The 16,890-nt window shown below is 39.7% G+C and overlaps 1 protein-coding gene across 1 annotated transcript; it reads right to left on the bottom strand.

The window, feature by feature from the left end:
• Positions 1-12,970: 12,970 nt before the first annotated feature.
• On the bottom strand, positions 12,971-13,513 carry LOC136875771 (ADP ribosylation factor 4-like). Its single transcript, XM_067149360.2, has one exon. The coding sequence runs from the start codon at positions 13,511-13,513 to the stop codon at positions 12,971-12,973; it is 543 nt and encodes a 180-aa protein (XP_067005461.1).
• Between the last annotated feature and the right edge of the window lie 3,377 nt (positions 13,514-16,890).

A 16,890-nucleotide genomic window follows, 5' to 3' on the forward strand; every position in this document is an offset into this window, starting at 1 on the left:
ATTAAAAATGACGTGATAAATATAATTTTAACAGTTTTGTCATGTATATTCTTCTATCGAGCGAAGGGAAATTTAAGAGAAACCGTTATTTGCCTAATTGAAATTTATAAATAATAAGCTTGTTTTTCTCTTTTCCAGTAGAATATTTGCGATTCTAGTGGATTATATGTGGTGCGTACTTGTAGACGAAGCGTTTTCGTACATGAATAAAGTGATTTTCCGTATGATGTTACATTTATCATGTTAATTTACCGCCGTTTATATAACATGTACGTGATATTTTCGTGTTAGCCAATACCAGCTATTCGGCTACTTCGGCCGCCATGTTTTTTTATATATTACGGTCTGAGGATTGGAGTCGGTCTTGGCACTAGGGTGTCCATCTGTCACTGAAAAGTATACGAGTAATAGATGTCACTGCATCACACTGTTACATGTTGTAACACAATGATTACCCATAATTTAAAAAAACAGTATACATTGACGTATCTAAAACAACCGACAATGTTTTCATTTCCAGCAAAATCATGAAAATGTGGAGTTCAACCAAAGAGTACAGAATAATATATCTTAGAGTCGTCAATATGCTACCTGAACTGAAGCCATGCCATATTGGTTGTAGGCCTACCATCAATCAATCCTTTGATCGTTTATTCCATTCCCTTAATACTCGTCCTATGAATGAATATTTGCCGCAATTAGTCCTCTTGAATAACAACTTTATCTTCATATTATGATTTACTTTAAAAAGCTCCACTCAAGCTTATTTCTCTACCTATATTATTCCATGCACACTCTCCACTGACAGATCGAAACATACCACAGAGCCGAGCATCTCTTCTCCTTAAACACTGCAGACTAGTTTGTGTCTTTTTTCTAGTGGCTTTACGTCGCATCGACACAGACAGGTCTTATGGCGACGATGGGATAGGAATGGACTAGGATGTGGAAGGAAGCAGCCGTGGCCTTAATTAGGGTACAGCCCCAGCATTTGCCTGGTGTGAAAATGGGAAACCACGGAAAACCATCTTCAGGGCTGCTGACAGTGGGATTCGAACCCACTATCTCCCGGATGCAAGCCCATAGCTGCGCGCCTCTAACCGCACGGCCAACTCGCCCGGTGCAGACTAGTTGTAAACAAGTACAGTATCTGTATGATAATTTTTGTAAATGTGTTGTACGTTGTGCAGCTGAGAGAATGGGATGTGTCATCCATCTTCACTCATTTCCCCTCGTATCTAGAAGCAAAATGAGGTGTTCATTTCTCTTAATTTTGTCCATTTTAAGTAAAAAATACGTTGAAGTACATAGTAAGGGTGTACTATTTTTTAAATTGAATTTTCAGGAAAGCAGGTTCCTTAAAGTCCGCCCCTGTGGTGTAGTAGTTAGTGTGATTAGCTGCCACCCCTGGAGGCCCGGGTTCGATTCCCGGCTCTGCCACGAAATTTGAAAAGTGGAACGAGTGCTGGAACGGGGTCCACTCAGCCGCGGGAGGTCAACTGAGTAGAGGTAGGTTCGATTCCCACCTCAGTCATCCTGGAAGTGGTTTTCCGGGGTTTCCCGCTTCTCCTCCAGGCAAATGCCGGGATGGTACCTAACTCAAGGCCACGGCCGCTTCCTTCCCTATTCCTTGTCTATCCTTCCAATCTGCCCATCCCCCCGCAAGGCCCATATTCAGCATAGCAGGTGAGGCCGCCTGGGCGAGATACTGGTCATCCTCCCCAGTTGTATCCCCCGACCCAGAGTCTGAAGCTCCAGGACACTGCCCTTGAGGCGGTAGAGGTGGGATCCCTCGCTGAGTCCGAGGGAGAAACCAACCCTGGAGGATAAACAGATTAAGATGAAGAAGAAGAAGGTTCTTTAAAATTACTCCACAAACTGTAAAAGTTACGTCATAAGGCTTCTCTATGGCTGTACAGTAAATATCTGATTTGAAACGTTCTACCTTCAACAAAAGCGGATAATGTTGTATTAATGCTTAACGAGAGCTATTGAGCACTAAAGGAATTTAATTAAGAAAGAAAAATTATTGCACCAGAAAATTGACAGTTCTAGTCCTGTGGACAAACAACTGAACACTGAAAATGTTCCTTCATTAAATTTCGAAATGAAAACTTTAGGACATGAAGAAGTAAGCCATGAGATTGCTTGCAATTTACACAATATTTATTTCTATAATTATATACAAATACACACATCTTATGTCAGGTATATTTCGGTTTCTTTCATTTCAAACGATTTAGGTTGCTTCTCGAACTCCTCACTAATGATGTCTCTGAACGTCGATGTTCCGCTACCGGACACGTAATGAAGGTAAACTATCTTCATCAGTTGTCTTTGTTGATCGCTCTGCTACCACGACATCTTCATCCGAACGACTTCTCAGTCCTGGTCCATCGCTAAATTTCACCAAATTAAGTTTTTCCACTTTTCTAACATACTTTTCTAACGTTTTTGCGGCATAATGACGCACGACATACATGTTTCACTGTTAGATAACATAACCTCAAACTTGAAACTCATTGGTTGAGTACCACTAGTAACGCTATTGGCACATTCACATGACCCGTTACAAATCGAACTGAAGGCCTTAGTTTTGCGAAATTAAAAAATCTGTCACATCATTTTTAAACAAAAGATCACTCTATTCAATGAGATATTTAAACATGAACATCGGATAATAATTGTGGAACAAGTTAATTTTTTAATATTGCCCTTTCACGTTTTGTTTTCGAGTTTTTTGAGCGGATATGATCTCCAAAATTTTCTTTTTTCCACTTGATAGAGCTCTCGCAAACACGCTTTTTGACACTTTCACCATGTCTCTACCTTCAATACGTTAGTCACAATTGAGTGAAATATTTTTTTTTGCTGAAGTGGGGCCCCTATACTCTGTGATCTAAGAAACTTTTTCAATGCTGAAATGTGGTAAATAAAAAAAACAACGGCTGAACTTAGCACTAATATCAATAGTCTGAAGACTCTGCTTGATAATAAGTACTGTATTATGTTAAGTGGTTTGTCAGATAGGGCCTACAACATTGTGTCTGTATACGCTGTAATAAAATACGATTTCTGGCAACAAACTGCAAAAGTTGTATGGCAACCAGTTAAAGTAGCTTGTTATTACTCTTCATTTCTCCAAAAGCATACCGGTATTCATTAGTAAAGAACACTTTCGACAATTTAATTTCGTAACACAAATGAACGCATAAAGCTAATTTATTTATTAGCAGATAATTTCGCGTGGCTCTTGGCTCTCCTGGTTGAGACGTTGTATGGTGGACACTCCGGTTAGGGTGGGCGGCGTCTGCTGTGTTGAGGAAACTAGAGTGGTAGAGGATAGTGTTGGGTGTGTTGTACGAGTTGCAGGAATGTCGGGTACATCTCCAACACTCAGTTCCCTAACGAAGGACATTAACCTATTGCGATTAAAATCTCTTGATCTAGCCGGAAATCAAGCCCAGATCTCGGAAGACCAAAGGCTTATACGCTGAGTATTCAGCTGCCGTGCCGGACAATTTATTTAATCGAATGTTCTGAAGTCTAAATGGCTCACTATTTTATTTACATGATGTGCTTGAATCCCTCTTGGTTTATCAATTTTATATAATATATATACAGAATTAGAGGGTGGTGGTATGTAATTTCCAATCACTAGATTGCGTGCCAAAAGTATGGATTGAATTCCAAGCCTTTCCGCATTGTTCCTATGGATTGAACACTGCTGACGGTGATTCGTCGGTCGGATGGTGACTTACAGCCCTGCGCAGAAACCTGGTGCTATTCGACAGAAGTAGGCTATGTGCCGGTACAAGGTTTTCACCCTCTCCCTTCCTATTATCGTATATCACGTCATTCATTTCATCTCATTAACTCCTCTGATGAAGTAGACGTCAAGATGGGCATCCGGTTGTAAACCCCGTACAGAAACGGTCTAAAGGATGGGCTTACTTGTAGGGTGGTGCAAGATAGGTTGTTGTGTGGTGTATGATATTTGGGGAACTTACATTACTAGCCTTATAAAAATCTTACCGGTATTTATACATAAGCTTTCTGTGTATAATACGTTTTTGCGGCATAATGACGCACGACATACTCACGTGATTCATTGTTAGATAACATAATCTAAAACCGGAAACTCATTGGTTGAGTACCATTTGTAACGCTATTGTCATATGCAAATGGCCCCTTTCAAATCGAACTGAAGACCTTAGTTTTTCGAAATTAAAAAAATCTGACACACAATTTTTTAAACAAAATATCAATCTATTCAATGAAATATTTAACATGAACATCGTATAATAATTGATATACTATGCATATAAATACTCAGGAACCGTAAACTATGTCTTTTTGTAAAATCGAATATATGCCTTTGTGAAATGTCCCATTATCTTTAGCTAAACCTTGTAAAACTGCAATACTTTCGAGCTAAGTACAACTTCAAATTATAGGCTATTTGATCACGTAATTCCGAATCTTCCAGATACTGTAATTTGAAGAGTGTTCTGAACTATTGAGTACGAATCATCACGACTAGGGCGCATTTTCTATTGTGTCACATTCGTAAAGAGACAAAAAATTAAAACACTGAAATGCCTTTGAACTGGAAGTGGTGATATTAGCAACATGGCGACTCGCGATTTCTTTAGTGAACAAGCGCAATCCAGTACGCTGTATTCATTATCTTTGAGCGTAATCATCAATTGTTCAGAATTAATATGCAGCATGTCTGAAGCTTCTAAATTCCTTTGATCATTCTCTCTGGGCAAGATAAAGCAACCATGCTGCTACACGTGTGCCATGATTGATATCATGGAAGCTATATCTATTGCTCTCTCTTTTTCGAGTATCACTTAAAACGGATCAGGAGAAGAAAGGAATGGATAAAAACGTCGAAAATGAAAATGTAAAAAGAAAAGAGAAGGCCACGAAGGATGAGAGAGTGAAATGCTTTCTAGATCTCGCAAATCTAATACCGTCAACGTCAGAAGAGAAAACAGTTGACGAAGTTAGGTCGGATAGCAAAAGGAGACTAACATACTATACGCGAACCTTTTCTTGAGCCCTGAGCTCCCTAGTGCTGAATCGGTAGACCTCGGTTATCTTCGACATCCATATTGGCAACCTTTGAAACTCAAACTATGCATCGCTGTACGACATCTGGCGTACACTTTACGAACTAGTACTGATGTTGTTTACACAGCAAAGCCAAACTATAGAATTCGCATCGAGAAATGTTATATAATGTTAAATAATGTATGTGTGACACAGATGTTGGCGTAAGATAATAAATGTTTTGAAAATTCATATCGATCGATAATAATATCGATTCAATTCAGATTTTATTTCCACCCAGTTGGCAGTATAACCGGAACCGGCAGCGCTCCCTCCTTACCCCTCACCCCGTAAGAATCGGGCTCAAGGAAAGGTTCACGTATAATAAATATGTGTAAGTACAACCCTTGTCCAGCTTCTCTACGGGGTCGGATATGACTTGAGATAAAACATCGTAGCGAGTTTTTACGGTCGCATACCCTTCCTGACGTCAGCCTTATCAGAGGAGTTAATGAAATGACGTAATATACGATGCCAGGAAAGGAGAGGGTGAAACTCAGTGCCGGCTCATAGCCTACTCCCTCCGAATAGCACCAACGGATCTGCTCAAGGGTGTGCGTCTCCATCCGACGGACGAAATCACCATCAACAGCGCCATATGTCCTTACTCCAAATGAGCAATGCGGAGAGGTTTGTAAATTAATAAAGGCTTTTGGTACACACTCTAGTGATTAGAAATTGTATAGCACCCACCTTCCCTACCCTGCCGGCCAGCATTATAATGGTGCAAACTGTTTCGACCAACGGGACTCTAAACGGCTAACCATGGTGTCAGACCAAAAAGACTTCACGCTTTAACGATCATGGATACCAGGCGGACAGGAAACTAACACAGATACGTAGAATACAGACTCAACTTCAGGTTTTGTGGTTGCCAACCCAAGCTCGCAAGATGTGATCCTCTGGGGATTCGCTTTTCAGTCACATACATACGGTGGAAAAATATTGCCCCTACACTAGAGGACAATCATTTTCTAAAAGATTCTTCAGAATGACTTATGTAATCCCAATTTCATTTACTGTTTCATAAGTCGTACCTTAAGGTGGTTAAGAGTGGTTTTGGTGGTGATTTGTATGTAATGTTGTTTATGTACGATACAATCTCCAGAAACCAGAAACTAAAAGAGTAGCTGGAAGTAGCTAAAAATAATTCAATTAATTCAGTTTTTCAAACTCAAAGTATTTAAACGCCTTCTAATTTCACAGTAAGACATCGAAAAGCTATGAATAAAGGCCACCGTCTCGAAATGCTGTACATTTCCGAGTTCTAGAACTATATAATTACATGATACATCTCTGAAAGTGAAAAACCGAAGTAATTCTTTATTTAAGATAGAAAATTTCCAGTTTCAGAAAGCGTATCAGGAGAGAAATTAAAAAATCAAATAAGATTGGTTGTGTGTAGGTCACGGTGACTTTTCTAACTATGTATCACTCTAAGTATTTTCCATAAAATACTTTTAATATATCATAACAGTAGCTCATATTGCAAACTAAATTTGAATGAATAAATGCACATGCCATCAAGTAGAGCAAAGGAAACCGCTGGTTATCAGGCATATTCCGTGGAGCTATAACAATGCCCTAAGCCTCCGTGGCTCAGGCGACAGCGCGTCGGCGTCTCACCGCTGGGCTCCATGGTTCAAATCCCCGTCACTCCATGTGAGATTTGTGCTGGACAAAGCGGAGGCGGGACAGGAATTTCTCCGGGTACTCCGGTTTTCCCTGTCATTTTTCATTCCAGCAAAACTCTGCACTATCATTTCATCTCATCTGTCAGTCATCAATCATTGCTCCAGAGGAGTGTGATAGGCCTCGGCAGCCGGCACAATTCCTATCCTCACAGCAAGATGGAGGCTTCATTCATTCCATCCCTGACCTGGTCAATGACTGGAAAACAGGATGTATCGATCAATCAATCAATCAATCAATCAATCAATCAATCAATCAATCAATCAATCAATCAATCAATCAATCAATCAATCAATCAATCAATCAATCAATCAATCAATCAATCAATCAAATAATGATCTGCATTTAGGGCTCTCGCCCTGGTGTCAAATTCCCTATCTAATGTTTGCCCAGCATTTTCTTAAACGTTTTCAAAGAACTTAATTTTTTTTTTAAATATTTCCCTCGATAACTTATTCCAATCGCTTACTCCTCGTCCTAGGAATGAATATTTTTCTCAATTCGTCCTCTTGAATTCCAACTTTATCTTCATATAATGATCGTTCATTCTTTTGAAAGCGTCGCTCAAACTTATTCGTCTACTAATGTCTTTCCACGCTGTGACAGCTCGAAACGTACCACGTAGTCGAGCATCTCGTCTCCTTAGTCCTAAGTCTTCCCAGCCTAAGGTTTGCTATATTTTCGTAACACTACTCCTTTGTCGGAAATCACCCAGAACAAATCGTGCTACTTTCCGTTGGATCTTTTCCAGTTCTCGTATCAAGTAGACCTGATGTGGGGTCCTGTTTACGGGAACCATACTTTTGTTGGGGTCATATCAGAGACTTATAAGCCATCTTCTTTACATCATTACTACAACCCCCAATTACTCTCTTAACCATGTTAAGAGATCCGTAACATATCTTAACAACCTCGTTAATATAATTATCCCAATGATCATTCTTTATATTAACACCTATTACGGCTCCATAACTAAATGGTTAGCTTGCTAGCCTTTGGTAACAGGGGTCCCGGGTTCGATTGCGGCATGGTCGGGAATTTTAACTATCATTGGTTAATTTCTCTGGCACGGGGGCTAGGCGTATGTGTCGTCTTCATCATCATTTCAACCTCATTACGACACGCAGGTCACCTGCGGGCGTCAAATCAAAAGACCTACACCTGGCGAACCGAACATGTCCTCGGACACTCCCCCACCCGGGTGGGGGTGGCAGAATAACACCCACGGTATCCCTGCCTGTCGTAAGAGGCGACTAAAAGTGGTTACGGAATCTCTGAACTTTGGAGCGTGGGTTGGCGAACACGGGGCCCTTGACTGAGTCCTGGTATTGCTTCCACTTATTTGTGCCAGGCTGCTCACTTTCATCTATCTTATCCAACCTTCCTTGGTCAACTCTTGTTCTTTTCCGACCCAGACGCTATTAGGTTTGCAAGTGCTAGGGAGTCTTTCATTTGCACGCCCTTCGTGGTCCTTGTCGTCCTTTGGCCGATACCTTCATTCTTCGAAGTGTCGGATCCCTTCCATTTTTCTCTGGTTGCCTAGTTGTACTTCCTCTTAAAACAGTAATCACCACCACGACCACCACCTCGCACCCTCCCGGCACTAAAAGACGTACTTCATTTCATTTCATTAACACCTAAGTACTTACAGTGTTCCCCACGAAGTACTATCACCCCATCAGCACAGTAAATTAAAACAGAGGATTTTTCCTCTTGGCGAAACAAGTTGACTTTTTGCTCCATACTTCACGTAGACTGTTACACTATCTCAAGGTGTAATTGAATCTAGTCAATCCTCTGAGTGCCCGACTATGTAGTAAGGGTTACTGCTAAAGTACTATATAAATTTTATAGCGGAAAATGAAAACAGAACATAAATGTTTAAACACAGAAGGCAGTTTACCACAATGGAAAGATAACATTATAGATTTATGGGTAAGGAATACAATATTTTTCGTTTATTTTGTAATTTCCTCTAGATTTTCGCAAATACGAATCAAATAAACTAAGTTACAAAAATCTCATACTCATAATAAAAGAGGGTGTATTAGTGTAGTGTATTAGTGACCTCTGATAATTATTTCAAATGTGTCTTATAGGATTTTTGCGGATGATATTATTCTCTATAGAGTAATAAATAAGTTACAAGATTGTGAGCAACTGCAGCGTGACCTCGAAAATGTTGTGAGATGGACAGCAGGCAATGGTATGTTGATAAACGGGGTTAAGAGTCAGGTTGTGAGTTTCACAAATAGGAAAAGTCCTCTCAGTTTTTATTACTGCGTTGATGGGGTGGAAGTTCCTTTTGGTGATCATTGTAAGTATCTAGGTGTTAATATAAGGAAAGACCTTCATTGGGATAATCACATAAATGGGACTGTAAATAAAGGGTACAGATCTCTGCACATGGTTATGAGGGTGTTTAGGGGTTGTAGTAAGGATGTAAAGGAGAGGGCATGTAAGTCTCTGGTAAGACCCCAACTAGAGTATGGTTCCAGTGTATGGGACCCTCACCAGGATTACCTGATTCAATAACTGGAAAAATCCAAAGAAAAGCAGCTTGATTTGTTCTGGGTGATTTCCGACAAAAGAGTAGCGTTACAAAAATGTTGCAAAGTTTGGGCTGGAAGGAATTGAGAGAAAGAAGAAGAGCTGCTCGACTAAGTGGTATGTTCCGAGCTGTCAGTGGAGAGATGGCGTGGAATGACATTAGTAGACGAATAAGTGTGAGTGGCGTTTATAAAAGTAGGAAAGATCACAATATGAAGATAAAGTTGGAATTCAGGAGGACAAATTGGGGCTAATATTCATTTATAGGAAGGGGAGTTAGGGATTGGAGTAACTTACTAAGGGAGATGTTCAATAAATTTCCAATTTAGGAACAGGCTAGGAAAACAACAGATAGGTAATCTGCCACCTGGTCGACTGCCCTAAATGCAGATCAGTACTTATTTATTTATTTATTGGTCGGTCGGTCGGTCGGTCGGTCGGTCGGTCGGTCGGTCGGTCGGTCGGTCGGTCGGTCGGTCGGTCGGTCGGTCGGTCGGTCGGTCGGTCGGTCGGTCGGTCGGTCGGTCGGTCGGTCGGTCGGTCGGTCGGTCGGTCGGTCGGTCGGTCGGTCGGTCGGTCGGTCGGTCGGTCGGTTGGTTGGTTGGTTGGTTGGTTGGTTGGTTGGTTGGTTGGTTGGTTGGTTGGTTGGTTGGTTGGTTGGTTGGTTGGAAGTGAGGATTTCTTTATTTCGTGTGGCTATTGCTAGGTTGGTGCAGTCCTTTAAGGAAGACCCTGTGGGTGGCGTCTGTCTTTTATATGATGATGTGCCTTATTATAGTGAAGGATAGTGCTGTGTGTAGAATGTGAATCATAAGAATGATGGGGACAGCATCCACACTCGCATATTCCTAGAATTAGTCTAAAAATTAATTTTTCCATGCCGACCGGGAAGCCAGCCTGGACCCTACAGAACCGAAGCCCACCAGGCTGACCATTCAGTCAAGGACCCGAAGAAGTGATTCTACTACTTAACAGAACGAATATGAAAGAAAATGAACATATGCTTAATCTTTAAACTCCGGTAGGATATAAAATAAACTAAGATCTAAAACAGCGTTTCGAATCAGAAGTCCACAGGAAATGTCTCATACCTAATATTTCATATTTTTATCACCTGGTTGCCTAGTTGTACTTCCTCTTAAAACAATAATCACCACCACCACCAACGTAGGAAAAAGATGAAAAGCAGTCCAAAAATTTAGATAATCTTTTCATGTTCAAAATGGAAAATGAATTGCATTTCTAGATGCCAGAGGAAGCTCATTCTTAAATGATCTTTGATTTGCCCTATTGGTACTTATTTGTGACATGTATTTCTTAAGGATATTAAGAGGAATATTTGTACATTGCGAAGTGCTGGCGATTTAACACATTCAAAGTGAAATTTGGAGGAATAGCCGTTACTTGAAAACGACCAACATGATACCCAACAATAGATAGTAGTGTCTACATGTCGCATTTAAAAATGGTTACGTGAAACTACTTACTTCATGCAGCTTTTAGGATATTTATCGAGAATATGTTGTCCAAACCTGGAAGTAGTAATATTTCATTAAATTGTTAACAAATTCAACTCTGCCCTTCAATAAATACGCAACAGCGACTGGAAAAATGCCAAAAAACTGACAGCAAGTGTAGTTCCACTTCGTGCAGTTCGTAGTAGTGGTGGTGGTGATTATTGTTTAAAGAGGAAGTACAACTAGGCAACCATAATCTATATAACACTAACCAGAGAGAGAGAATGGAAGGGATTCGATACTTCGAAAACTGAAGGTATCGGCCAAAGAAAGACAAGGGCCGCGAAAGGCATGAAATTAAAAGACTCCCTAGGCCTCGAGTACTCTAATAGCGCCGGGGTCGGAAAAGAACAAGAGTTTACCAAGGGAGGTCGGATACGACCGATGAAAGTGAGGAGTCTGGCACAAGTATGTGGAAGCAATGTCAGGACTGAGCTAAGAGCCCCGTGGTCGCCAGCTCAGGCTCCAAATTACAGAGCCCTTGGGGCCCCTTTTATTAGTCTCTTACGACAGGCAGGGGATACCGTATGTATTATTCTACCGCCTCCACCCACAGGGGGTTACCTAACAGGTGGTAGTGATTATTGTTTTACGAGGAAGTACATTTACGCAACAAACCTCTATTTAACACTAATTAGAGAGAGAAAATGGAAGGTATCTGACACTTCGAAAAATGAAGAAAGGCAAGGGCTACGAAGGGCGTGAAAATGAAAGACTCTCTAGTCCTCGAGTGCCCTATTACCGTCCAGGTCGGAAAAGAACAAGAATTGACCAAGACGATTTCTGATGACCTAAGAGGACAGCAATATACAGTCTACGAGGAGGTACATGGATTGTCTCAGGCTGGGTCAGGCCGCCGGACTGACATGATAGCTATATACCACCGGGCTTAAGAAAAGGATTCATAATAGACACGACAATTAGAACTGAGGCATCGTCTACTGAACCACATGATGTACACAAGGAGAATTGTGATATATATGAACCTACAATTCCATATTACACTTAGAAATATAATGTAGACTCAGTTTTAGGATTGACGATAGGAGCAAGAGGCACCATTACTCAGACATTTTAGAACTTTTGTACAAAATTTAATTTGGATAACCAATTTATTAAAGATATTGGATTAGCATCCCTGAAAGGCTCGTTAACAATAGTAAATCATCATTATCTTTATTTTTGTCCATAAGGAGTTCCCCATAGGTTTCAAAATTTTTGATTGATACGAGTGTTATTAAGTTACAGGTAGGCCGAACAGAGATTTCATCTATAACATACCCATTACCACACTCAAGAAATCCACGATGATCGTCATGATCCATGCTTGCGGACCTCAAATAATAATGTTTGACGTGTCTCACTCTTTTGCCTCCACTTAACTTCATGCGATCTCATTATCTACTGTATCTATAACCATTATTGTTGTTAAGGTACTCTTTGGCCTTGGGCAACCTGCAGCTGTTGCAGGAAGATTATATAATAAAAATAATAAATGGTATACCAGTCATTTATAGACATATTTTACATGCTTGTAGTTGTCAATCAACATTTTATGGAAGCTTTATACTTTTTGGCAGCCTCCAAATGGGGGAAGCAGAAATGAAATGCACTTCTATCTTCCAGTTAAATTAAGAGGGTTAAAAAATCATCCCGAAATGAATGTCATCCCTATCTTACACACATAAACAAGGTCATAGCGACTGATGACGCACACGTTACATCTATATAACTCGTTCAACCCATAAGCTAATCGTAAACGACACTAGAGAACTCCAAAGAATTTTAACAATGGAGTTAAAAGGATAAGAAAACATTATTTATTCTTGTATTTAGGCCTACTCCTAACACTGCATACAACATTTATCATAAGCAACAGAAAATGAGCCGTTGTTCACTGACACACGTGTAATACTGAATTGAAAATTAACACTATTTGTGTAAGTTCTTGTAAATTTATGTGGACATTTAGCTAATATCATTCATAATCACTCATGACGTGAATGACAAATTCCATGTTATTTATGGAATCTAAACGTAATATAATTGATCCTTTCACCACAACCTAGAAGAAAATCACATACCCTATATCACTTATTGGCCAGTTCATTCGACAACCAGTCTAATCCTTCATATACTCCCTGACCTTGTATCGCACAAGAAGCTTGGATGTACCATCGTCGATTCCGTATCTCATTCAGACCCAACTTTTCGGATAGTTCAGACGCACACATGGCATTTGGAATGTCCTGCTTATTAGCAAAGACCAACAAAACTGCATCCCGGAGTTCATCTTCCTTGAGCATACTTTGAAGTTCTCTATTTGCTTCAACAATTCTTTCCCGGTCACTGGAATCCACAACGAAAATTAATCCCTGTATATTCTCGTAATAATGACGCCATAATTGTCTAACCTTATCTTGACCACCAACATCCCAGACATTAAACCATACGTTGTTGTGTTCAACTGTCTCCACATTAAAACCGATCGTCGGAATTGTAGTAACCACTTCTCCCAACTTCAACTTGTACAAGATTGTCGTCTTTCCTGCTGCATCAAGTCCAAGCATCAAAATCCTCATCTGTTTCGAACCAAAGAGACTTGTATAAATCCTAGAAAGTGTGAGACCCATGATGTAACACTGGTTAATTCAAGGTATCGTCACAGTTTTTACAAATAAGAAAATTATTTTCCGTAGTTTTATAGCTATCAACACATGTATCCAAGCAACATCACACACACACTCAATTTCATTGTAGCGCTATGAACTGGCAGTTTCACGAATAATAATTGCTCAATTGAGATTATTGAGTGTATTCTGAATTTAGCACATACCTGTTTATAAGTTAGCGTCCATTATGAAGTATGGCACTACTCTATCCATAATCATCACTTTTATCATGTCTGTTTGAGGATAATAAATAATTATATAATTATAATAAATAATTATATCTGCGACATTCATAGTTGGGAATTTATTATTAAATGAAGCTTTTTACTACATGACTTATAGAATATTGAATGCATGTTGAAATAGGCTTTCATCTGATTAGGTTGTGGTGGTGATTATTATTATTATTATTTAAACAGGAAGAACAATAGGCAACCATCCTCTATAATAAAACTAACATTACATATATACATTATCATTATAGACTGTTATGCCTTTCAGCATTCAGTCTGCAAGCCTCTGAACTTACTAAACGTCACCAAAATCCTCTATTTGCAACTAGTGCTTCGACCTCATTTAGTTCTATACCTCTAATCTTAATCGTTAGAGACTGAGTCTACGCATCGTCGTCTTGGTCTACCTCTACTTCTCTTACCCTCCATAACACAGTCCATTACTCTCCTAGGTAACTTATCCTTCTCCATTCGCCTCACATGACCCACCACCGAAGCCGGTTTATGCGTAAAGCTTCATCCATCGAGTTCATTCCAAAATTGAAGGGTCAGGGGAAAAAAAGCAGAAGAGTCAATATTTGTACAACTTGAGAAAAAGCAGTTTTGTGCTTGACTTCCCTAGTTCTTTCCCCTAACACCGAAACTTCGAGTGCTAATTTCTCCTGACTCGCCTGTTGTTGTTTTCTTCATTTCCGACCTCTCAATAGATGCGCATGATCACTCTGAAGCGGACTGTAACAATATCTCAATTTCGATGAAAAAGTGACCTACCTGGTTTTTCCCCCGACCCTTCAATTAGCCTTTATCTCCTCATTCAGTATACCCTCCTGCCATTGTTCCCAACTGCTTCTACCAGCAATCATTCTCGCTACTTTCATGTCTGATACTTCTAACATATGAATAAGATATCCTGAGTCCACCCAGCTTTCGCTCCCGTAAAGCAGAGTTGGTCTGAAAACGATCCGATGTAAAGATAGTTTCGTCTGGGAGCTGACTTCCTTCTTACAGAATGCTATTGATCGCAACTACGAGCTCACTGCATTAGCTTTACTACACCATGATTCAATCTCACTTACTATATTACCATCCTAGGAGAACACACAACCTAAATACTTGAAATTATCTACTTGTTCTAGCTTTGCATCACCAATCTGACATTTCATTCCGTTGAATTTCTTAGGTACTGACAGCAATTTAGTCATCGAGAGGCTAATTTTCTTACCTTACTCATTGCACGTATTTTCAAGTTCCAAGATATTAGACTGTATGCTTTCGGCACAATCTGCCATTTAGACCAAGTCGTCATCATAGGCCAGACTGCTTACTACATTTCCACCTAACTGCATCCTTCCCTGCCATTTTATACCATTCAGCAGATGATCCATGTAAACTACGAACAGCAAAGGTGAAAGATTACAGCCTTATCTAACCCCTGTAAGTACCCTGAACCAAGAACGCATTCTACCATCAATTCTCACTGGAGCCCAATATTGTCAACATAAATGCCTTTGATTGAGTTTAATAATCTATATTTAATTCCAACCTTGTCATATGCTTTCTCTAGATCTATAAAACATAAACACAACTTCCTATTCCTCTCGTAGCATTTTTCAATTACCTGCCGCATACCGAAAATCTGATCCTTACAGCCCCTCTGTGGTCTGAAACCACACTAGTTTTCATTCAACTTCCCCTCAACTACTGATCGCACCCTCCTTCCAAGATGCCAGTGAATACTTTGCCTGGTACCATAATCAATGAGATACCTCGATAGTTGTTGCAATCCTTCCTGTTTCCTTGTTTATACATACAGTAGGTGCATTTACTGCTTTTGTCCAATCTGAAGGTACCTTACCAACACTCCATGCTAATCTTACTACTCTATGAAGAAATTGAGTTAGAAATGGTTGTGGAAGTAAGGAGAAATTTAAGGAACTTACTAGGAAATTGAATCTAGCAAAGAAGGCAGCTAAGGATAACATAATGTCAAGCATATTGGGAGTCATACAAATTTTAGTAAAATATGGAAGTGTATGTATAGGTATTTTAAGGCAGAAACAGGTTCCGAGAAGGACATTCCAGGAATAATTAATGAACAAGGAGAGTGTGTATGTGAGGATCTTCAAAAGGCAGAAGTATTCACTCAGTAGTATGTAAAGATTGTCGGTTACAAGGAAAATATCCAGATAGAAGAGGTGACTAATGCTAAAGAAGTATTAAAATTTACATATGAAAACAATGATGTTTACAATAAGATACAAAAGTTGAAAACTAGAAAATCGGCTGGAATTGATAAGATTTCTGGGGATATACTAAAGATAATGGGTCGGGATATAATACCATATCTGAAGTACTTATTTGATTATTGTTTGGTTGAACGAGCTATACCAAATGAATGGAGAGTTGCTATAGTGGTACCTGTATATAAAGGAAAGGGTGATAGCCATAAAGCTGAAAATTACAGGCCAGTAAGTTTGACAAGTGTTGCATGTAAGCTTTGTGAAGGCATTCTTTCTGATTACATTAGACATTAAAATTGTAACATCCTTTTATTTACAACCACCTACTCAATACAATACACTCATTGAATTATAAATTAATCATGATTTATCATTGTAATTATCTGGGTGTTAATATAAGGAAAGATCTTATTGGGGAATAACATATATGGGATTGTAAATAAAGGATGCAGATCTCTTCATGATTTATCATGATTATTTTATAATTCAATGAGTGTATTGTACTGCATTGAGTAGGTGGTTGTAAATAAAAGGATTTTACAATTTTAATATATTATCTACAATACGGTTCTAGTCCGACTCGTTGGCTGAACGGTCACCGTACTGGCCTTCGGTTCAGAGGGCCCCGGGTTCGATTCCCGGCCGGGTCGGGGATTTTAATCGCCTCTGATTAATTCTTCTAGCCCGGGGACTGGGTGTTTGTGTTTGTCCCAACACTTTCCTCTTCATATTCACACAACACACTACACTACCAACCACCATAGAAACACGCAATAGTGATTACATCCCTTCATATAGGGTTGGCGTCAGGAAGGGCACCCGGCCGTAAAACATGGCCAAATCCACATGTGCGACACAGTTCGCA

Source organism: Anabrus simplex, chromosome 6, assembly GCF_040414725.1.
Source record: "Anabrus simplex isolate iqAnaSimp1 chromosome 6, ASM4041472v1, whole genome shotgun sequence".
In the NCBI taxonomy this organism is placed as follows: Eukaryota; Metazoa; Arthropoda; class Insecta; order Orthoptera; family Tettigoniidae; genus Anabrus; species Anabrus simplex.